Source organism: Thalassophryne amazonica, chromosome 13, assembly GCF_902500255.1.
Source record: "Thalassophryne amazonica chromosome 13, fThaAma1.1, whole genome shotgun sequence".
NCBI classification, from domain to species: domain Eukaryota; kingdom Metazoa; phylum Chordata; class Actinopteri; order Batrachoidiformes; family Batrachoididae; genus Thalassophryne; species Thalassophryne amazonica.
The window spans coordinates 43,421,791-43,446,080 of NC_047115.1; the positions used below are offsets into that span (position 1 = coordinate 43,421,791).

Here is a 24,290-nt window from a genome sequence, read left to right on the forward strand (position 1 = left end):
TATATAGATTCCAATTTGCTATACAACATACTTTAGTTTCTATTTGATTAATTGGATGACAGGATCTGAGTCAGATACAGTTCCATTTAATTCCATTTAGTTCCATTTAATTATGAGCCTTGAATTTTCCAGAGTGTCATGAAACTTTAATTATGTAGTAGTTTCAAACAGTTCAACATTCATTTACCTCAGATACCTTTGTTAGGAAAGTATGAGGGATGAACTGTTCTGTTACTGTATGCTGCTGGTTGCGTGTGTCTTTTGTCTCAGCCTCTCCTCTTGCAGTGTTATGTCCAGGGTTCGCAGCTGTCTTAAGAAGCCGTGATTGGGTAAGATACAACGATGCTGGCATACATGTTTTATCACATCCACAACAGTTAAATTATGCTTCATCATCAGGTATGCCAAGACCAAGGTCGCAGATCTACTCCGACCCATCACACAGTGCACCAGCACCTTGTCTGTGACAAAGGAAATTAATTTAGTTCAGTGAGGTACCAAAGAATGTCATCTTCTTGTTATCTTTATTTCATTTCCATGTAAATAAAATGTAATGTTTTTGCTTTCATAACTTACTCTGTGGCTGACTGAGAGCTTCGTGGATGAACTCGGCAGCAGGGGAGAAGTATTGGGAGATGTTGAAGGTGGGCTTGTCATCAGCCTCTATGCCGTAGTACTTAATGGCCATGTCGCTGTAGTAACCGACACCAGTCAACACATTGTTCCAACTTTCCCTCTGCTGCATTCAGACATGTGTGATACCCAGATCCTTCAGGCCAGGCCGCTCCAGAGCCGTCTTTCTGGTCCGTATAAACACACCCAGTTTGAAATTACTGTTCAAACTCTACATTGTGGAAACAGACATGACTTTATTTACACCTTGGGTAAACACTTTGAATTTTCCCTTCCTGAGCATTCTCTGATAGTAAGTTAGAATGTCTAATAGTCTGGGTTTATATATTTATTTATACCCCTGACAGTTGAAGGCAGGTGGACCAACAACTGATTAAAGATTGGTCACATTCACCTACTTTTTCTGGGAGAACTGGTGAACTTGGCCAGTAATGGCTAAGTGATGTCTATCATTTTGCTGTCAGTGACTAATGGAATGGACCAGAAGCCTGCTGATAATGCTGACTTTAGCCTATTCAGTCTGGTGAAAATACATCACATTGGTCAATAACTACATAAACACCTGAACACACTACGGGATGTTCCTTACAGTAATGTCAGGGATGCATGTTTGAGTGGAGAAGAAGCCTTTTAAAGACTGTTGACCTTGGTTGACCTGCTTTTCGAACATTGCTGCTTATTGACCAGTCATGGTTGTCTTCACATCAGTAGAGGGGTCCGAAGTTCGAAAACATGGCATGTTTGTTTACCATGTCAGATTGACAGCAAAAAAAGCCTATAAATAGCAGTGAAGACTCCAGATGAGTCCCAGAAATTGATAGAATAGCTTCCAAAGGTATCTGTATCGTTTGGTATTTAATTGGTAATGTGAGAGAAGATAATCTCGATATTAAATTTTCCTTTTACACATAATCTATTTGTGAACAATTTCTTTTTAATATCGCAAATTTAAACTATAAAATTGAAGACTGTTCTTATGATGCCATCTTAATCTCAGATCATGGTCCAAACCACCTGTTATATCAAGACTGTAAACTAGTGAGAGCTCCTCCAAGATGGTGCTTAAACAGAAATGGCTGGAGGATCCCGGAATTGTCACTTTGCTGGATGACCAGATAAAATTCATACAATTGAAACCTCAGCTAGTATCAGGTGAGAAGCCTTTATCATATTTATAAGAGGCAAATAATCACATCAGAACCATCAGTTCAGAACCTCCATGACCAGTAAAAAATCAAGGACCGAGAGTCGCCCGGTATGGCCGGAGACGGGGGTCCCACCCTGGAGCCAGGCCTGGGGTTGGGGCTCACGCGCGAGTGCCTGATGGTCGGGCCTCAGCCCATGGGGCCCGGCCGGGCTCAGCCCGAAAGAGCGACGTGGGCCCGCCCTCCTGTGGGTTCACCACCTGCAGAGGGGGCCATGGGGGTCGGGTGCAGAGAGGATTGGGTGGCGGTCGAGGGCGGGTGGCCCGGTGGCCCGGTCCATGCTCACAGCCCCTGACTGTTGGGACGTGGAATGTCACCTCGCTAGGGGGAAGGAGCCTGAGCTTGTGCGGGAGGTTGAGAGATACCAACTAGAGATAGTCGAGCTCACCTCCATGCACAGCTTGGGCTCTGGTACCCAACTCCTGGAGAGGGGTTGGACGCTTCATTTTTCTGGCGTTGCCCACGGGGAGAGGCGTAGAGCTGGGGTCACATTGCTTATTGCTCCCCAGCTCAGTCGCCATGTGTTGGAGTTCACTCCGGTGAACGAGAGGGTCGCGTCCCTACACCTTTGGGTCGGGGACAGGTCTCTCACCGTTGTCTCGGCCTACGGGCTGAGCAGCAGTGCATAGTACCCGACCTTCCTGGAGTCCCTGGGAGGGGTACTAGCTAGCGCTCCGACTGGGGACTCCATTGTTCTCCTGTGGGATTTCAACGCCCACGTGGGTGGCGACAGTGAGACCTGGAGGGGGGTGATCGGGAAGCACAGCCTGCCCGATCTGAACCCAAGTCGTGTTCAGTTGTTGGACTTCTGTGCTAGTCACAGTTTGTCCATCACGAACACCATGTTCGAGCACAAGGGTGTCCATAAGTGCACATGGCACCAGGAGTCCAGGACACCCTGAGCCGGAGGTCGATGATCGACTTTGTAGTCATATCATCTGACCTTCGGCCATGTGTCTCGGACACTCGAGTGAAGAGAGGGGCAGAGCTGTCGACCGATCACCACCTGTTGGTGAGTTGGATCCGCTGGGGGGAAGCTGGTCAGACCTGGCAGGCCCAAACGTATCGTGAGGGTCTGCTGGGAACGACTGGCTTAACCCTTTGTCAGCGAGGTCTTCAACTCCCACCTCCGGGAGAGCTTCTCCCAGATCCCGGGGGAGGTTGGAGACATGGAGTCCCAGTGGACCATGTTCTCCACCTCCATTGTCGATGCGGCCGCTTGTAGCTGTGGTCGCAAGGTCTCTGGTGCCTGTTGCGGCGGCAATCCCCGAACCCGGTGGTGGACACCGGAAGTAAGGGATGCCGTCAAGCTGAAAAAGGAGTCCTACTTATCTTTGTTGGTAGGTGGGACCCCAGAGGCAGCTAACAGGTACCGGGAGACCAAGTGTGCTGCAGCTCTGCGGTCGCAGAGGCAAAAACTCGGGTCTGGGAGGAGTTCGGGGAGGCTATGGAGGAGGACTATCGGTCGGCCTCGAAGAGATTCTGGCAAACCGTCCGACGCCTCAGGAGGTGGAAGCAGCTCTCCACCAGCACTGTTTACGGTGCGGGTGGGGAGCTGTTGACCCTGACTGGGGATGTTGTCGGGCGGTGGAAGGAGTACTTCGAGGATCTCCTCAATCCCATCGTCACGTCTTCCGAAGAGGAAGCAGAGACTGGGGACTCAGAGGCGGACTCATCCATTACCCAGGCCATGCACAGAGGTGGTTAGAAAGCTCCACGGTGGCAAGGCTCCTGGGGTGGATGAAATACGTCCTGAGTACCTTAAATCTCTGGATGTTGTGGGACTGTCTTGGCTGACACGCCTCTGCAACATCGCGTGGCGATCGGGGACAGTGCCTCTGGATTGGCAGACCGGGGTGGTGGTTCCTCTGTTTAAGAAGGGGGACTGGAGGGTGTGTTCCAACTATAGGGGGATCACACTCCTCAGCCTCCCAGGTAAGGTCTATTCCAGAGTACTGGAGAGGAGAATTCAACTGATGGTCGAACCTCGGATTCAGGAGGAGCAGTGTGGTTTTCGTCCTGGTCGGGGCACACTGGACCAGCTCTACACGCTCCATCGGGTGCTTGAGGGTTCATGGGAGTTCGCCCAACCAGTCCACATGTGTTTTGTGGATCTGGAGGCGGCGTTTGACCGTGTCCCTCGGGGCATCCTGTGGGGAGTGCTCCGGGAGTACGGAGTCCAGGGTCCTTTGTTAAGGGCTATCCGGTCCCTGTACAACCGCAGCAGGAGCTTGGTTCGCATTGCCGGTAGTAAGTCAAACCTGTTTCCAGTGCACGTTGGCCTCCGCCAGGGCTGCCCTTTGTCACCGGTTCTGTTCATTATTTTTATGGACAGAATTTGTAGGTGCAGCCAGGGTGTAGATGGGGTCTGGTTTGGGAACCACAGAATCTCGTCTCTGCTGTTTGCGGACGATGAGGTTCTGTTGGCTTCGTCAAATCAGGACCTTCAGCGTGCACTGGGGCGGTTTGCAGCCGAATGTGAAGCGTCCGGGATGAAATCAGCACCTCCAAATCCGAGGCCATGGTTCTCGACCGGAAAAAGGTGCTTTGCCCTCTTCAGGTCTGTGGAGTGTCCTTGCCTCAAGTGGAGGAGTTTAAGTATCTCGGGGTCTTGTTCACGAGTGAGGGACGGATGGAGCGTGAGATCGATAGACGGATCGGTGCAGCATCTGCAGTGATGCAGTCGCTGTATCGGACCGTCGTGAAGAGAGAGCTGAGTAGGGGGGCAAAGCTCTCGATTTACCGATCGATCTACGTTCCGATCCTCACCTATGGTCATGAGATTTGGCTCATGACCGAAAGAACGAGATCGCGAGTACAAGCGACCCGAGATGAGTTTCCCTCGCAGGGTGGCTGGGCGCTCCCTTAGAGATAGGGTGAGGAGCTCGGTCACTCGGGAGGAGCTCGGAGTCGAGCCGCTGTGCCTCCACGTCGAAAGGAGTCGGTTGAGGTGGCTCGGGCATCTTTTCCGGATGCCCCCTGGACGCCTCGCTGGAGAGGTGTTCCGGGCATGTCCCATTGGGAGGAGGCCCCGGAGAAGACCCAGGACACGCTGGAGGGACTATATCTCTCGGCTGGCTTGGGAACACCTTGGGGTTCCCCCGGAGGAGCTGGGGAGGTGTGTGTGGATCGGGAGGTCTGGGCGGCTTTGCTTGAGCTGCTGCCCCCACGACCCGACTCCAGATAAAGTGGAAGAAAATGGATGGATGGATGGATGGATAATCAACATCACTAGCTCTAAAGCTAAGCTGACATATCAAAAGGCCAAAACACTGGAAACAAAAATAAATGCGTAGAAAAAGAATACTACCATTCAGGTTCACCTGAAGATCATAACCAATTACTCCTGTTGAGAGCACAGTATAATGAATTATCAGCATCAAAAGGAATTGCAAGTCTTATACAACTTAAACCTTCTATGAACAGGGAGAAATACCAGGGAAGGTGCTGGCATGGTGCATTAAGCAGTTACAGAGCGAGAGGCTTATTACTTCACTAAAGAATAACCAAGGAGAAACCATTATTGACCCGATTTAATTAAATGTAACATTTAAAGATCATTGCAAAAAGCTTTACAGTTAAGAGGTAAATAACGACGCAGCAGAAGAAGATGCTTTTTTTAGATTGAATTCATATACCAGTACTCAGTCATATCTTTAGAGGAAATATCTGCAGCTATTGATAGTCTAAAAACAGGAAATTTATATAAAAAAAAGTTTAAAGGTAGCTTGCTGACACCACTTTTGGAAATGTTTGGGGAATCCTTTGACCATGGTATTATACCGTTTTCTTTGAGAGGAGTGTTGATCACCTTACTTCCTGAGACTAGTAAACCAAAAAATAAATGTGAAAACTTGAGACCAGTTGTCTGCTAAATGTAGATATAAAGGTGCAAGATTTTAGCAAGAAGGATTAAAGGAATTTTACCAGAGATAATTGGTAGGGAACAGAATAGCTCAGTTAGGGTCAGGCAGGGTTTCCACAATGATAGAAATCTTCTAAATACAGTGTTCAGAATAATAGTAGTGCTATGTGACTAAAAAGACTAATCCAGGTTTTGAATATATTTCTTATTGTTACATGGGAAACAAGGTACCAGTAGATTCAGTAGATTCTCACAAATCCAACAAGACCAAGCATTCATGATATGCACACTCTAAGGCTATGAAATTGGGCTAATAGTAAAAAAAAAAAAAGTAGAAAAGGGGGTGTTCACAATAATAGCATCTGCTGTTGACGCTACAAACTCAAAACTGTTATGTTCAAACTGCTTTTTAGCAATCCTGTTAATCATTAAACTAGTATTTAGTTGTATAACCACAGTTTTTCATGATTTTTTCACATCTGCGAGGCATTAATTTTGTTGGTTTGGAACCAAGATTTTGCTCATTTCCTAGTGTGCTTGGGGTCATTGTCTTGTTGAAACACCCATTTCAAGGGCCTATCCTCGGATTCAGGAGGAGCAGTGTGGTTTTCGTCCTGGTCGGGGCACACTGGACCAGCTCTACACGCTCCATCGGGTGCTTGAGGGTTCATGGGAGTTCGCCCAACCAGTCCACATGTGTTTTGTGGATCTGGAGGCGGCGTTTGACCGTGTCCCTCGGGGCATCCTGTGGGGAGTGCTCCGGGAGTACGGGGTCCAGGGTCCTTTGTTAAGGGCTATCCGGTCCCTGTACAACCGCAGCAGGAGCTTGGTTTGCATTGCCGGTAGTAAGTCAAACCTGTTTCCAGTGCACGTTGGCCTCCGCCAGGGCTGCCCTTTGTCACCGGTTCTGTTCATTATTTTTATGGACAGAATTTGTAGGTGCAGCCAGGGTGTAGATGGGGTCTGGTTTGGGAACCACAGAATCTCGTCTCTGCTGTTTGCGGACGATGAGGTTCTGTTGGCTTCGTCAAATCAGGACCTTCAGCGTGCACTGGGGCGGTTTGCAGCCGAATGTGAAGCGTCCGGGATGAAAATCAGCACCTCCAAATCCGAGGCCATGGTTCTCGACCGGAAAAAGGTGCTTTGCCCTCTTCAGGTCGGTGGAGTGTCCTTGCCTCAAGTGGAGGAGTTTAAGTATCTCGGGGTCTTGTTCACGAGTGAGGGACGGATGGAGCGTGAGATCGATAGACGGATCGGTGCAGCATCTGCAGTGATGCAGTCGCTGTATCGGACCGTCGTGAAGAGAGAGCTGAGTAGGGGGGCAAAGCTCTCGATTTACCGATCGATCTACGTTCCGATCCTCACCTATGGTCATGAGATTTGGCTCATGACCGAAAGAACGAGATCGCGAGTACAAGCGACCCGAGATGAGTTTCCTCCGCAGGGTGGCTGGGCGCTCCCTTAGAGATAGGGTGAGGAGCTCGGTCACTCGGGAGGAGCTCGGAGTCGAGCCGCTGTGCCTCCACGTCGAAAGGAGTCGGTTGAGGTGGCTCGGGCATCTTTTCCGGATGCCCCCTGGACGCCTCGCTGGAGAGGTGTTCCGGGCATGTCCCATTGGGAGGAGGCCCCGGGGAAGACCCAGGACACGCTGGAGGGACTATATCTCTCGGCTGGCTTGGGAACACCTTGGGGTTCCCCCGGAGGAGCTGGGGAGGTGTGTGTGGATCGGGAGGTCTGGGCGGCTTTGCTTGAGCTGCTGCCCCCACGACCCGACTCCAGATAAAGTGGAAGAAAATGGATGGATGGATGGATGGATGGATGGATAATCAACATCACTAGCTCTAAAGCTAAGCTGACATATCAAAAGGCCAAAACACTGGAAACAAAAATAAAATGCGTAGAAAAAGAATACTACCATTCAGGTTCACCTGAAGATCATAACCAATTACTCCTGTTGAGAGCACAGTATAATGAATTATCAGCATCAAAAGAAATTTGCAAGTCTTATACAACTTAAACCTTCTATGAACAGGGAGAAATACCAGGGAAGGTGCTGGCATGGTGCATTAAGCAGTTACAGAACGAGAGGCTTATTACTTCACTAAAGAATAACCAAGGAGAAACCATTATTGACCCGATTTAATTAAATGTAACATTTAAAGATCATTGCAAAAAGCTTTACAGTTAAGAGGTAAATAACGACGCAGCAGAAGAAGATGCTTTTTTTAGATTGAATTCATATACCAGTACTCAGTCATATCTTTAGAGGAAATATCTGCAGCTATTGATAGTCTAAAAACAGGAAATTTATATAAAAAAAGTTTAAAGGTAGCTTGCTGACACCACTTTTGGAAATGTTTGGGGAATCCTTTGACCATGGTATTATACCGTTTTCTTTGAGAGGAGTGTTGATCACCTTACTTCCTGAGACTAGTAAACCAAAAAATAAATGTGAAAACTTGAGACCAGTTGTCTGCTAAATGTAGATATAAAGGTGCAAGATTTTAGCAAGAAGGATTAAAGGAATTTTACCAGAGATAATTGGTAGGGAACAGAATAGCTCAGTTAGGGTCAGGCAGGGTTTCCACAATGATAGAAATCTTCTAAATACAGTGTTCAGAATAATAGTAGTGCTATGTGACTAAAAAGATTAATCCAGGTTTTGAATATATTTCTTATTGTTACATGGGAAACAAGGTACCAGTAGATTCAGTAGATTCTCACAAATCCAACAAGACCAAGCATTCATGATATGCACACTCTAAGGCTATGAAATTGGGCTAATAGTAAAAAAAAAAAAAAGTAGAAAAGGGGGTGTTCACAATAATAGCATCTGCTGTTGACGCTACAAACTCAAAACTGTTATGTTCAAACTGCTTTTTAGCAATCCTGTTAATCATTAAACTAGTATTTAGTTGTATAACCACAGTTTTTCATGATTTTTTCACATCTGCGAGGCATTAATTTTGTTGGTTTGGAACCAAGATTTTGCTCATTTCCTAGTGTGCTTGGTGTCATTGTCTTGTTGAAACACCCATTTCAAGGGCCTATCCTCGGATTCAGGAGGAGCAGTGTGGTTTTCGTCCTGGTCGGGGCACACTGGACCAGCTCTACACGCTCCATCGGGTGCTTGAGGGTTCATGGGAGTTCGCCCAACCAGTCCACATGTGTTTTGTGGATCTGGAGGCGGCGTTTGACCGTGTCCCTCGGGGCATCCTGTGGGGAGTGCTCCGGGAGTACGGGGTCCAGGGTCCTTTGTTAAGGGCTATCCGGTCCCTGTACAACCGCAGCAGGAGCTTGGTTCGCATTGCCGGTAGTAAGTCAAACCTGTTTCCAGTGCACGTTGGCCTCCGCCAGGGCTGCCCTTTGTCACCGGTTCTGTTCATTATTTTTATGGACAGAATTTGTAGGTGCAGCCAGGGTGTAGATGGGGTCTGGTTTGGGAACCACAGAATCTCGTCTCTGCTGTTTGCGGACGATGAGGTTCTGTTGGCTTCGTCAAATCAGGACCTTCAGCGTGCACTGGGGCGGTTTGCAGCCGAATGTGAAGCGTCCGGGATGAAAATCAGCACCTCCAAATCCGAGGCCATGGTTCTCGACCGGAAAAAAGGTGCTTTGCCCTCTTCAGGTCGGTGGAGTGTCCTTGCCTCAAGTGGAGGAGTTTAAGTATCTCGGGGTCTTGTTCACGAGTGAGGGACGGATGGAGCGTGAGATCGATAGACGGATCGGTGCAGCATCTGCAGTGATGCAGTCGCTGTATCGGACCGTCGTGAAGAGAGAGCTGAGTAGGGGGGCAAAGCTCTCGATTTACCGATCGATCTACGTTCCGATCCTCACCTATGGTCATGAGATTTGGCTCATGACCGAAAGAACGAGATCGCGAGTACAAGCGACCCGAGATGAGTTTCCTCCGCAGGGTGGCTGGGCGCTCCCTTAGAGATAGGGTGAGGAGCTCGGTCACTCGGGAGGAGCTCGGAGTCGAGCCGCTGTGCCTCCACGTCGAAAGGAGTCGGTTGAGGTGGCTCGGGCATCTTTTCCGGATGCCCCCTGGACGCCTCGCTGGAGAGGTGTTCCGGGCATGTCCCATTGGGAGGAGGCCCCGGGGAAGACCCAGGACACGCTGGAGGGACTATATCTCTCGGCTGGCTTGGGAACACCTTGGGGTTCCCCCGGAGGAGCTGGGGAGGTGTGTGTGGATCGGGAGGTCTGGGCGGCTTTGCTTGAGCTGCTGCCCCCACGACCCGACTCCAGATAAAGTGGAAGAAAATGGATGGATGGATGGATGGATGGATAATCAACATCACTAGCTCTAAAGGTAAGCTGACATATCAAAAGGCCAAAACACTGGAAACAAAAATAAAATGCGTAGAAAAAGAATACTACCATTCAGGTTCACCTGAAGATCATAACCAATTACTCCTGTTGAGAGCACAGTATAATGAATTATCAGCATCAAAAGAAATTTGCAAGTCTTATACAACTTAAACCTTCTATGAACAGGGAGAAATACCAGGGAAGGTGCTGGCATGGTGCATTAAGCAGTTACAGAGCGAGAGGCTTATTACTTCACTAAAGAATAACCAAGGAGAAACCATTATTGACCCGATTTAATTAAATGTAACATTTAAAGATCATTGCAAAAAGCTTTACAGTTAAGAGGTAAATAACGACGCAGCAGAAGAAGATGCTTTTTTTTTAGATTGAATTCATATACCAGTACTCAGTCATATCTTTAGAGGAAATATCTGCAGCTATTGATAGTCTAAAAACAGGAAATTTATATAAAAAAAAGTTTAAAGGTAGCTTGCTGACACCACTTTTGGAAATGTTTGGGGAATCCTTTGACCATGGTATTATACCGTTTTCTTTGAGAGGAGTGTTGATCACCTTACTTCCTGAGACTAGTAAACCAAAAAATAAATGTGAAAACTTGAGACCAGTTGTCTGCTAAATGTAGATATAAAGGTGCAAGATTTTAGCAAGAAGGATTAAAGGAATTTTACCAGAGATAATTGGTAGGGAACAGAATAGCTCAGTTAGGGTCAGGCAGGGTTTCCACAATGATAGAAATCTTCTAAATACAGTGTTCAGAATAATAGTAGTGCTATGTGACTAAAAAGATTAATCCAGGTTTTGAATATATTTCTTATTGTTACATGGGAAACAAGGTACCAGTAGATTCAGTAGATTCTCACAAATCCAACAAGACCAAGCATTCATGATATGCACACTCTAAGGCTATGAAATTGGGCTAATAGTAAAAAACAAAAAATGTAGAAAAGGGGGTGTTCACAATAATAGCATCTGCTGTTGACGCTACAAACTCAAAACTGTTATGTTCAAACTGCTTTTTAGCAATCCTGTGAATCATTAAACTAGTATTTAGTTGTATAACCACAGTTTTTCATGATTTTTTCACATCTGCGAGGCATTAATTTTGTTGGTTTGGAACCAAGATTTTGCTCATTTCCTAGTGTGCTTGGGGTCATTGTCTTGTTGAAACACCCATTTCAAGGGCCTATCCTCTTCGGCATAAGGCAACATGACCTCCTCAACTATTGTGACATATCCAAACTGATCCATGATACCTGCTATGCGATATATAGGCCCAGCACCATAGTAGGACAAACATGCCCATATCATGATGCTTGCACCACCATGCTTCACTGTCTTCACTGTGAACTGTGGGTTGAATTCAGAGTTTGGGGGTCATCTCACAAACTGTCTGCGGCCCTTGGACCCAAAAAGAACAATTTTACTCTCATCAGTCCACAAAATATTCCTCCATTTCTCTTTAAGCCAGTTGATGTGTTCTTTGGCAAATTGTAACCTCTTCTGCACGTCTTTTATTTGACAGAGGGACTTTGCAGGGGATTCTTGCAAATAAATTAGCTTCACACAGGCGTCTTCTAACTGTCACAGCACTTACAGGTAACTCCAGACTGTCTTTGATCATCTTGGAGCTGATCAATGGGTGAGCCTTTGCCATTCTGGTTATTCTTCTATCCATTTTGATGGCTGTTTTCCGTTTTCTTCCACGTGTCTCTGTTTTTTGTTTTGTTTGTTTTGTTTTCTCTTGTCCATTTTAAAGCATTGGAGATCATTGTAGATGAACAGCCTATCATTTTTTGCACCTGCATATAAGTTTTCCCCTCTCCAATCAACTTTTTAATCAAACTACACTGTTCTTCTGAACAATGTCTTGAACGTCCCATTTTCCTCAGGCTTTCAAAGAGAAAAGCATGTTCAACAGGTGCTGACTTCATCCTTAAATAAGGGACACCTGATTCACACCTGTTTGTTCCACAAAATTGACGAACTCACTGACTATATGCCACACTACTATTATTGTGAACACCCCCTTTTCTACTTTTTTTTTACTAATAGCCCAGTTTCATAGCCTTAAGAGTGTGCATATCATGAATGCTTTGTCTTGTTGGATTTGTGAGAATCTACTGAATCTACTGCTACCTTGTTTCTCATGTAACAATAGGAAATATACTCAAAACCTGGATTAATCTTTTTAGTCACATAGCACTACTATTATTCTGAACACTACTGTATACTCTTCATACAGCTGTGATGTCACTGGATGCCAAAAAGGCTTTCGATGGAGAGGAATGGCCCTGCCTGTTCAAAATCCTTACACGCTTTGGCCTAGGGGAATGTTTTTGTAAATGGAAGAGACTGCTGAAATAATGACTAATATTTCAGAAATGGTCAAGATTAAACAAGGTTGTAGACATGGTGAGTCTCTGTCTTTGATGGTATTTATCATGGGATTTGAACCTCTAGCACTTATAGTAAAGAATTGTAAAACTACTTTAGGAATAACCATAGCACAGCAACAACACTGTTTGGCTATGTATGCAGATGATGTCATTATCTTCCTTAAGATATTAAAACATCTATCCCAGCCTTGTTGGATCAAATAAAGACTTTTGGCAATATCTCACGTTATCAGATAAATAACTCAAAAACCTCCATTATGTTTCTAAACCATAATGAAAGGGAAAAACTCACCTGAGGAAGCTGCACAGTTTGAAGTTGTTGATTGCTTTACTTATTTGGGAATTATAGTGTACCAGGTCATGAAAATATCGTTGAACCCAGTTATAGTCTTAGATTCGGTAAATCGCTGTAATCTATACCAGTGTCATTAATAGGCAAAATTAATACTTTGAAAATGAACATTCTCCCTAAACTATTGTATTTATTAAAAAAAAAAAACCATTCCTTTGCCACCTCCAAGCACCCTAATTGTGTAAATAAGCTTTTTACTAGATTTTTATGGAACAATAGATGCCACAGGCTGCGGCTGTTGCTGCAGCATTTACCTTATGATACAGGAGGTCTTAAATGCCTCAACTTATATCGGTATTCTATGGCAGCAAAATTAACAACACTGATCTTCTGTTTTAACAAAGAAGAACGCCCCCTTGTCGAGGGAAATGGAATTTAAAAAACTCAAAAAAATTCTATTGTTAGAAATATGATAAACGTGAGGCATGAAGTTAAGTATCGGTACTTGGACCCAAACTGTTTATTTTGTATATCAATGATTTTGTGAATGTATCCAATGTGCTTGGCAGCATTTTATTTGCTGATGATACAACGCTGTTTTACTCTGGATCAGATATACAGGAAGTAGCACAAGTGATAAATACAGAGTTGGAAAAAGTTAAACATTGGTTTGATATAAACAGATTGTCACTAAATATTAATAAGACAAATTTCATATTGTTTAATGATAGAGCGAAAGAAAATAATGTGTCATTACAAATAGATGGAATGGATATACAAAGGGTAAAAGAAATGAAATTTTTAGGAGTCATGATTGATGAAGATCTTACATGGAAGTCACACATAAATTACATAAAAGGAAAAATAGCGAAAGCCATTGCTGTTTTGCATAAAGTAAAATATTCATTAAATAGTTATGGTTTATTAACATTGTACAATTCATTGATTGTCCCATATTTAACTTACTGTGTAGAAATCTGGGGATCAACATATACAACCTATATACAACCTTTATTTATTTTGCAGAAAAGAGCTTTAAAAGTGATTAGTAACAGTGGTTTTAGAGATTCATCTAATCCATTGTTTATTAAGTATAGGGTACTTAAATTTCATGATTTAGTTGATTTGAAAATATTACAAACGATGTACCAAGTTAATAAAAATACTTTACCAACAAACATTCAAAATATGTTTGAAAAAAGAGTAAGTAGTTATAAATTGAAAGGAATAGAAGTCTTTAAAAAAAACAAGATTTAGAACCAAAGTAAAGGAAAGGAGTATTGCAGTAAATGGTGTCAAATTATGGAACAATCTTAATAAAGAAATTAAAGAATTAAGGTCGCTTAAATTATTTAAAAAACATATTAAATTAGATGTATTAAGTAAGTATGAAACTATGAAGTAAGTCAGTGGGCTGCAAGAAAGTCAAAAAAAAAAAAAAGTAAACTTAATAATGTTTGGAGTGTCTTAAGTTTAAATGTAACCTGTCAGTGATGTAATCTATTAATTAATGGTCATAATTATGAAATGGGTCAGTGGTATGTGACAAGTTAAAGAAATGCAATCTGTTAAATAATGTTGACTATGATGCTGTATATTGAAAGATTGTATTGTTAAAAGGGGCAGAAATCATAAGACTTCTTCTTTCTGCTCCTTTTCATTCTGGTATTGTGGTGCTTTTGTTTTTTGCTTTTCTGTTTTTCTTTTAAATGAATGAAATAAATATTAAAGAAAAAAGTACCTGAAGGACAATGCAACTCTCTCAGGCTTTAGCCCGATAAGTGGAAATGACTTTTTTCTCTGGGAAATTTGACAGAGTTTAAAATGTGGGTAGCGAAGTGACTGCAGAAAATTAGAGATCATTCTGACAGCAAACATTTGATGTAATTTGAAGAACTTGTTGATAAATATAGCATACCACAAAACCATTTCAGCTATTTACAATTGGGAAATTTCATTGGAACACAACAAAATCAGTCGCTACTGCTCCTCCCTCCGTGTCTACAGTAGAAACAGTTATAATTATGGGCTGTTTAGGGAGGGGTTTAATATTTAATTTTATATGACCTGCTGGTAGATGAGTCCTCTGAGTTGTCTATAAAGAAGCTGGTGGTATGGAGAAAAGATTTACATGAGGAAATTAACACAAGACTGGGAAAGGACTTGCGCAAAATCACAATCAACACGCGTCTTAAACTATTACAGTACAGTTGGCTTATGCGTACATACAGTTGTGATCAAAAGTTTTCATACCCTGGCAGAATTTTTTTTCTGGGGGGCATTTTTCAGAGAATATGAATGATAAAAACAAAAACTTTTCACTCATGGCTGGTGGTTGTATGAAGCCATTGTTTTATCAACAACAATGTTTATGCTTAATAAATCATGATGACAACAAAAACTACCCAAATGACCCTGATCAAAAGTTTACATACCCCAGATCATAATTCCATGTAGTATTGTCCCCTTTAACATCAATGACAGCTTGGAGTCTTGTGGTTCATTGTGGATGAGGATCGTTATTTTCTCTGATGGTAAAGCTGCCCGTTGCTCTTGGCAAAAAGCCTCCAGTTCCTGTAAATTCGTGGGGTGTCTTGCATGAACTGCATGTTTGAGATCTCCCCAGAGTGACTCAATGATATTGAGGTCAGGAGACTGAGATGGTCACTCCAGAACCTACATTTTATTCTGCTGTAGCCAATGACAGGTCAACCTGACCTTGTATTTTGGATCATTGTCATATTGGAACATTCAAGTACGTCCCATGCACAGCCTCTGGGCTGATGAGTACAATTTATCTCCAGTATTTTATGATAACGTGCCACATTCATCCTGCCATCACTTTTGACCAAGTTTCCTGTGCCTTGGAGTTCACACATCCCCAAAACATCAATGATTCACCTCTGTGCTTCACAGTAGGAAGGGTGTACCTTTCATCAAAGGCCTTGTTGACTCTTCTCCAAATGTAACATTTATGGTTGTGGCCAATGTGTATTTTGGTCTCATCACTCCAAATGACTTTGTTCTCTGTGCTGTTTGGCGTATTGTAAGCGGGATACTTTGTGGCATTTGTGTAGTAATGGCTTTCTTCTTGCGACTTAACCACGCAGCCCATTTTTCTTGAAGTGTCTCTTTACTGTGCATCTTGAAACAGTCACACCACTTTTTTCAGAGAGTCCTGTATTTCAGGTGAAGTTATTTGTGGTTTTTCTTTGCATCCCAAACATTTTTCCTGGCAGTTGTTGCTGAAATTTTTGTTGGTCTACCGGACCATGGTTTGGTTCCAGCAGAGTCCCTCATTTTCCACTTCTTAATTAGAATTTGAACACTGCTGATTGGCATTTCTCAGTTGTTTGGCTATCTTTTTCTATCCATTTCTTGGTTTATACAGTTCAATTACCTTTTCTTTGACAATTATTTTGCTTTCCCTATGACTCAGAAACCAGAAATGTCAGTGTAGCACTGGATGAAAGAAGCAAGGGTCTGTCCAGAGCCCAGAAACTCAGTGATAAGTAAACAGCTCACAGCTGAGGATGGTTACCTTTTTGTAGCTATTCAAACCTGTTTGTGTGCATGGCACCAGGCCAAAATCACCATGGCATGTAAATGTTTGAGTAGGGTAATTTTATGATTATTATGGTTATTATGTAGGTAGGTAGGTTATTATGATTTTTTTTTAAGAGTAAACACAGTTTGACAATAAATGGCTTCACACAACCACTGACCATGAGTGAAAACATGTTTTTGTGTTATCATTCATATTCTCTGAAGAATGGCCAAAAAAATTATAAAATTCTGCCAGGGTGTGTAAACGTTTGAGCACAGCTGTATATCATTTTATAAATACAACAGTGCTATACCTGATACATGTATTAAATGTGGAAAAGACAAAGGTTTTTTTCACTATATTTGGTAGTGTACTGAAATTAAGTTCTGGGAAACGGCAAGAAAGTGCATTCAGGATATAGTGTAATTCCATCCATCCATCCATTTTCTTCCGCTTTATCCGGAGTCGGGTCGCGGGGCAGCAGCTCAAGCAAAGCCGCCCAGACCTCCCGATCCACACACCTCCCCCAGCTCCTCCGGGGGAACCCCAAGGTGTTCCCAAGCCAGCCGAGAGATGTAATCCTTCCAGCGTGTCCTGGGTCTTCCCCGGGGCCTCCTCCCAATGGGACGTGCCCGGAACACCTCTCCAGCGAGGCGTCCAGGGGGCATCCGGAAAAGATGCCCGAGCCACCTCAACTGACTCCTTTCGACATGGAGGAGCAGCGGCTCGACTCTGAGCTCCTCCCGAGTGACCGAGCTCCTCACCCTATCTCTAAGGGAGCGCCCAGCCACGCTGCGGAGGAAACTCATCTCGGCCGCTTGTACTCGCGATCTCGTTCTTTTGGTCATGAGCCAAATCTCATGACCATAGGTGAGGATCGGAACGTAGATCAATCGGTAAATCGAGAGCTTTGCCCCCCTACTCAGCAAGTAAGAGCAAGAGTAAGGGGAGATATAGTGTAATATCCATTCAAATGCCTTTAGATCCAAAATTCTGCATACTGGGTAAGATAACAAGGGGACAATCTGATATGATGAAATAAATTATCTAAACGTATCAAGCAACTGTAGAAATACGTAGAAATAAAGTAGATTTTCTAGCTGAGTTAACACACAAATAGATTATGCACAGTTGGGGAAAAATTATGTTTGAAAGTTTTTAGCCAAGGTGTATGTAAACTTGTGTTTGCAACTGTATAGATGAAGCCGTCTCTAGATTTTGTGTTTACTTACTCATCACCAATATAAATACCGGGCCAGACTTGATTAACATGTGCATATTTAACTCCAGTGCTGGTCCAGAAGAGCTGTTCCAGGTCTAATGTTCCTGGTGTGATATAATCACTGTCTGGGTCCACCTGAACTGATGTGTATAGGTTTCTACCTCTGGACTTCACCACACAGGAAGACATGATTCACGGTCCAGAGAAAGAGAAAGTCAGCCTTCAGAATCTGTAAATTTAATTACACATTCTATTCATGCATCAAGGCAACACTGCAAAAGCTATACAGTAAATTAAAAATGAAGGTACAAGGAAAGTGAAATCAGGAAGTGAAAAAGGCTTAATTCACATTGCAATTTAACAAAACATTTTAATGCGAAAATTTGAATTTGTGTCACAAATGTGGTGTTATATGTGATTCCTTGTGGGCCTTTCTGCAATAAAACATTCATCAGCTGAGAAACTTAAAAATCTTAATTGTATGCCTCTGCAGCCAAAGATTATGGTCAAGTGATAACGTAACACAAAATTTATATTATTGTGTTTCTAATTTAATAATCATTTGCAAAGAATTCTAACTATGCTGGGTATTCTAAACAAGCTGCAGAGTTATGATGTGTGGGCTTTAGCTGAATATTTGAAAGGTATAGTCCCCTTTGATGGTTTGAACATTTAAGCTTTTTTCAGCACCACTATCATTTTGTTCTAAAGGATTCCCAGTTTTATATTGTTACACTATCATCAAAATCCCTCATGTTTGGAAACAGTTTAGTATTTGGACCCATGTGGAAGGAATGGCATCCTGGGAAATATGTTAAACGTGATAGACCGTCTTTTGCAACTAAAAGTGACAAAAAAAAAATCACACAAAATGGAAAGAAATATTTTCTTAGATTACGTCTAAGAAATTAGATGACATTAGGTTAAATATATCCCACCAAGCCTTAGTTCTGCTACTGCACCATGTTATTGATGTAGGAGCCATCACTGATACATCACCTAGATTTACTGAATTTGATATTATTTCACTTGGTGTGCTGATGAAACATAGAACATCTGCAAAATGTGCAACCTGTATTTTCGACCCGATACCACCAAAACTGTTTAAGGACCTGTGGCCCACTCAGGCCTGCTGTATTGGAAATTATTAACCTGTCACTAACCTCGGGATCTGTTCCTAAATGTTTCACATTTGCAGTAATTAAATCAATAGATAAGAAATCTAACCTTGACCCCAGTCTACTGAAAAATTATAGGCTGATATCAAACCTATCATTTTGTTCTAAAGTTATGTGCTGACGCGGGTCAGAGAACCGAACCAGCATCTGACAATGGCCCAGTGCTAAATAACCCGAAAGCGGTTCCAAGAAACAAATTTATTCCCCCTCATGTGCAATAATCCGTGTACAACATAGTCAGCTGTCTTGGCAAGGTGAAGGACGGTGCGCTCTCCAGCGCCCAAATGGATCAAAGCCCGGCACTTCTGGACTTAGATTCACCGCCGAACACCCCCCAGGTGAATACGACAAACTACGAAAAAGACGGGAAAAACGACGGAAAAGATGAGGTAAGTCAACAGAGCTACAACAAATATCCTTCAGAGGCACACACTATCAGCAACACATTCAGGTCTGAATTTAAGCCTTATGTAAATGAGCAGCTTCTCACAACAGGTGGAGGATCATCAACCGTATGCCACGGCAGTGAGAAGCAAACTGCACAATTCTCATCAATGTTCAAATATACTGCGTAACAAAACACCAAATTACTATTAACAATTATTCAGACGATAATCACCTCTGATGTGTGCTGACAGCATGTGTCCCTCACCCGTCCTCCTTCACAGGCACGATGTGTCAAACCCTGGTGCGGTCCTCAGCATCTCATAACCGAACGTCACAAGGTCGAGTTCCCGGCAATTCTGCTCAAATCACTCATGGCTTAAATGCAGAACGCCATCTCATTATCTGCTTCAGCTGAAAGTCTTTAAGTCTGCACGTGAGCATCATCCACAGGTGCTGCAAGTTGTTAGGCCTGCACGTGAACATCCTCCACAGGTGCAGCCAATAGTTCTGATGAGGGTGAAGGACTCTTCCGCCAGCACCTTCTCCACAGAAAAAAACTGTTTGCATACCACCTGGAGAGCAAAGAAAAGAAAACAGCACCCAAATGTCCAGCCAAACCCCCCAACACACAACAAAAGTGCTTTAAAAAGTGGATTCACAGTAGCTCGTGGCTCACCTTACTGAGAATAACCTCTTTGAGCCACTGCAGTCTGTATTTAGAACGCACCATACCATGGAGACATCTCACTAAAGTGGTAAATGATCTGCCTGCAATGGATTCAGACACCACCACGTTTCTGTTATTGTTACATCTTAGTGCTGCGTTTGATATGGTGGATCATATACTACTCAATAGGACAAGGCTGAAATTTTGGGATTGCTGGGAATGCCATTGCATGGTTGACATCCTACCTAAAGTCGCTCTCACTGTCCTGTACAGTAACGTTACCCCTCACCTTGTCATGAAATACGGGGTTCCACAGGCGTCTGTCTTAGGCCCACTGCTTTTCCGTGTTTATATAGCACCTCTTGGGCATATACACTGAGGCACTATGGAATTACTTTTCATTACTACACTGATGACACCCAGTTGTATGTACCCATAACTGCTGGCAACCTCATACACATCAAGACTTTAGAGAACTGCTTTGCACCAGTGAAAAGCTGGATATCCAGCAATTTCTTACTTTTAAATTCGGACAAGGCTGAATTGATGATCCTTGGTCCAGCAAGATATCATCATCAGTTTGACCAGCTTACACTTAGCTTAGGCTCGTGCATCATACATCACACTGACAAAATGAGCAACCTTGGGGTGATTTTTGATCCCACGTTGTGGTACGTCTTTTGAGCTACACATCAAATAAATCTCAAGGACTGCTTTCTTCCACTGATTCAGAGACTCTGATGCATGCATTTGTCTCTTCAAGACTGGACTACTGCAATGTTCTGTTTTCTGGTTTACCACAGTCCAGCATTAGGGGTCTCCAATTGATTCAAAATGCTGCTCCCAGAATTTTGACAAGAAGCAAAAGGTTTGACCACATTACACCGCTTTTGACATCACTGGCTTCATGTCTCTGTGAGGTCAGATTTTAAGGTTCTGTTGTTAACCTACAAAATTATTCACGGACTCACACCTCAACTGCAAAAAAAAAAAAGACGTGTCTAGCAACAAGATAAAAACACTAAATCAGAGAAAAGGTGCTCAAAAAAATTTTTTGAATTTCATCACAATGTCAATTGTGTCAGTTCTGTGGAAAATCAAAAGGGACTACACCTTTAATAGTCATATTTTATGACATACTGTAAACAGTGTGGCATAGTAAAAACGAAAAGACTGAGCAGTTTAAAAACATTCTGGAATGGTGGCCATCTTGAATTTTTCTATTTATTTTGCTGTGTTTGGCATATAGCTAAAAATCTTATATGTCAAGCAATGTCTGTGCAAAATTTGGTGCTTTTCACATAAAATGCACAACCGTTTCACATATCTGTCCTGTTATAAATGAAGGTGATCTACTTGTAATTTTAGACACTAAAAACATTGAAGGCTCAAATTAATACACTAATTTCTTACATTCATCTGACCTCTGAAAGCATGAAATCTAAATAAGAGTGTATCCTGTTTAGAAAATACACATTGCCAAAGCATATCTTACCTGTTTCTAATGACTGTTGATTCACTGCAGAATAACAGTATCCTGAATGTGTGTATTTATTTACTCAGACTAAGATCAAGAGCATTAACTGCTCTCCCAGGCGCTGTTTAACATGATATTTTTAGAATGCTCAGTTGCAGCACCTGACGTCTACAACCTAACTCTTAAACGCATACACACACACACACACACACGTGATCTGAGAACTCAAATGTGACTATAGTTACCTTTTTAACCTGTTAAAAACATGAACAGAGACTCGTGAGATACAAGCAGGTAGATTTTTACGCAAGTGTGACACACTACATTACAATTCTCCACTAAAGCAGATTTTTAGAGTGGCTGTAGTATAGTATATTGACTTTCACATGCAATGCCAGCATGCAAAACCAGTTCCGTTCTACATTATGTCACATTAAGATGAAAGATGATTAATCTGTGATTCTAAACATTCTATTAAGTTCAGGCTTCACCTGTCAGGCGAGAGGAGACTCACAGAATTTCATCGTTCTCTTCAAGAATGTTCTCTTTCTCTCCAGATATAAGTGGAAAATGTCAAGAAAGTACTTGCTTTCTATACTCTCTCTCTCTGGAGACGGTAGCAGAGAAGAGAACACTGGATAAACTGCTGGACATTATGGACAATGCCAGTCACTCTCTGCACACCGTCATCAGCAACCAGAGGAGCCTCTTGACCACAGACTGCTCCTCCCCAAGTGCAGGACTAACAGACTGAAAAACTACTTTGTCCATCAGGCTGTACAACTCCTCACTCAGGGAGCAGGAGGAGTAACAGGAAGACAGAGGACAGGAAGGAGAGGAATAGTAGTAGTCAGTAGTGAGCAGAATTTCTGGTATTTGTATTTACATTTTGTAAATTGTTTTTTTATTCCACTTTTGATACTCTGTGTGCTTCTTACAATGGTGCTGGAATCTCAATTTCCATGAGGGAGTCTTCCCAAAAGATCAGTAAAGTTCTAGCTAATCTAATCTGCTTTACATTTTATTGAGATATTACCGTGCAATGTAGAATTTTTGTGTTAAAAATGGATGGGTTCTTGGCACACAAGATTATTCATCAACAGCCGCAGCAGTAGGTTTGGTAGTTGGGATTTCCCTTATTGTTTCCCTAATTTCAATTTATTTCATTTATATAGCGCCAAATCACAACAAAGTTGCCTCACGGTGCTTCACACAAGTAAAGTCTAACCTTACAATTTCAATTTTCAATTTTATTAATTTATATAGCCCCATCTCACAACAAGGTCACATCAAGGTACTTCACACAACACAATTCATAGCAATTCTCACAGGTTCCACAGATCCCGTTGATTTCATGACCATTACAGAAGACACCCACCCCAACAAAAACATCCAGTTACTCACCGATTTTGACTTCACCAGTTTATCTAGTTTGATATAGTCATTTATTGATTATTAATGTGTGCGCAGGTGCAGAGAGATCAGGTTGGAACCGACAACTGCTGTTATGTCAGAACACAAATAACTTCACAGCATTCAGTTGCTTGTTCAGTAAAAGTCTACAAAAACATGTCAGGATGAGACTCCAATTTTTTTATTTAATAATAATCGATTCAAACGTGACCTATCAAATCACAGTGCTTTGGGGTTTGTGGTCTGTCTACTTTGAGGCTGAGGTCAGTCTGTATGAGTTGCTCCAAAAATCCACTGTTGGGTCCAATATCTCTGGTCAAACGCACAGCGATGATGGCTTCCACTAAAGACAGGCCGTGGCAGATCATCAGATACGCTAAAACCAGCGCTCCAGAACGACTGACTCCCATGGCACAGTGCACCAACACCTTCCCTGGAAGTACATTTGATAACACTTTTGTTTTAAAGGGAGCCTATTCATTGACGTTCACCACAACTACTGTATATCACACTATCAGAGATGTCTAAAGTTTCACTACCTTTTTCTTTTAAATGACACACTCCAGTTGAACTACAGTGGTCTTTAAAATTTTAAAACCAAGTCTCTTGGTTTTAAAATTGTTTTGACAAAATTAAGTTTATTTACAGAAGCTGGATTTAAAAAAAAAAAAAAAAATAGACCCCCGACCTCGTAATTATGAGATCGGGGGTCTAATTTTTTTTTTTTAATCCAGTGAATGCAGTGCGCTTCCATATTTAATAATGGCATTATATATACATAACCACAAATTCTGCATATGATCTGGTGTTAAATAACAAACACAAAAATGTGCATTTACACATTTTCCAATGAAAATGTACAAAAGTGTAATTCTACATTACTGTAATATGTGCAAAGACTTTGCAGTAAAATAAAACAGGAGGCCTTTAATATTAAAATGTCTGTAGTTGTTGCTTCCAAATAGATTTCTGATCAGAATTTAACTTTTTTTCCTTTGCTTTTGCCTTCTTTTATACTGTGTTTATGCTTGAATATCCAATTATACATTGTGTCAGTTCATTAAAATCATTTTGTGGGGAAAAATTGTCACAAAATTATTTAAATTATTATCCGACTGCAACGATGAGAGATTCAAGTCTTTATTGTGTCACACAGTATGAATTTCTGTGTAGATTAAATCTGACCAAAAGAGAGGCACGGTGGAACAGTGGTTAGCACTGTTGCCTAACAGCAAGAAGGTCCTGGGACTGCTTCCCATTTGGTCCTTTCTTTGTGGAATTTGCATATTGTCCCTGTGTTCATGTGGGTTTCCTCTGGCTTCCTCCTGCTTCCAAAGACATGCAGGTTAGGTGGATTGGGGACTTTTAATTGAACGAAGGTGTGTGAATGAGTTTGTCTGGCTTCGTGTGGCCCTGCAATAGACTGGAGTCTTGTCCAGGGTGTACCACGCACACTTCACACCCTGTGAGTGCTGGGATAGGCTCCAGCTCCACTGTGGGGTTCACCCTGCCATGTTCTTCAATCACTGACAACCTCTTATGTCCTACTTTTTAATCATGTGGTGATCATGTGGTGCTTACTGCATTTCTCTGACTGTACAACCACAATAATGTGTTCAAAAAAAAAAAAAAAAAAAAATGTACAAGGGGAACCAAAAGAGAAGAAGGCCACA

The 24,290-nt window shown here is 42.6% G+C and overlaps 2 protein-coding genes and 1 long non-coding RNA gene across 3 annotated transcripts in view; 1 reads left to right on the plus strand and 2 right to left on the minus strand.

Annotated features, from left to right (window-relative positions):
• Positions 1–17,794, minus strand: LOC117523311 (dual specificity phosphatase DUPD1-like). The gene is given in 3 exon segments (XM_034184798.1): positions 1–461; positions 577–800; positions 17,506–17,794. Coding segments are annotated over 3 exon segments (633 nt in total). The 5' UTR covers positions 17,685–17,794; the 3' UTR covers positions 1–231.
• LOC117523313 lies at positions 451–23,944 on the plus strand. The gene is made up of 3 exons (XR_004564473.1): positions 451–463; positions 2,723–2,724; positions 23,827–23,944. It is a non-coding gene; the product is annotated as an uncharacterized LOC117523313 (long non-coding RNA).
• LOC117523310 (inactive dual specificity phosphatase 27-like) overlaps positions 22,789–24,290 on the minus strand; it is a 10,189-nt gene continuing 8,687 nt past the window's right edge. The window contains exon 7 of the mRNA XM_034184797.1: positions 22,789–23,050. Coding sequence (XP_034040688.1) covers positions 22,818–23,050 — 233 coding nt within the window. The 3' untranslated portion in view covers positions 22,789–22,817. The remainder of the gene's footprint in view (positions 23,051–24,290) is intronic.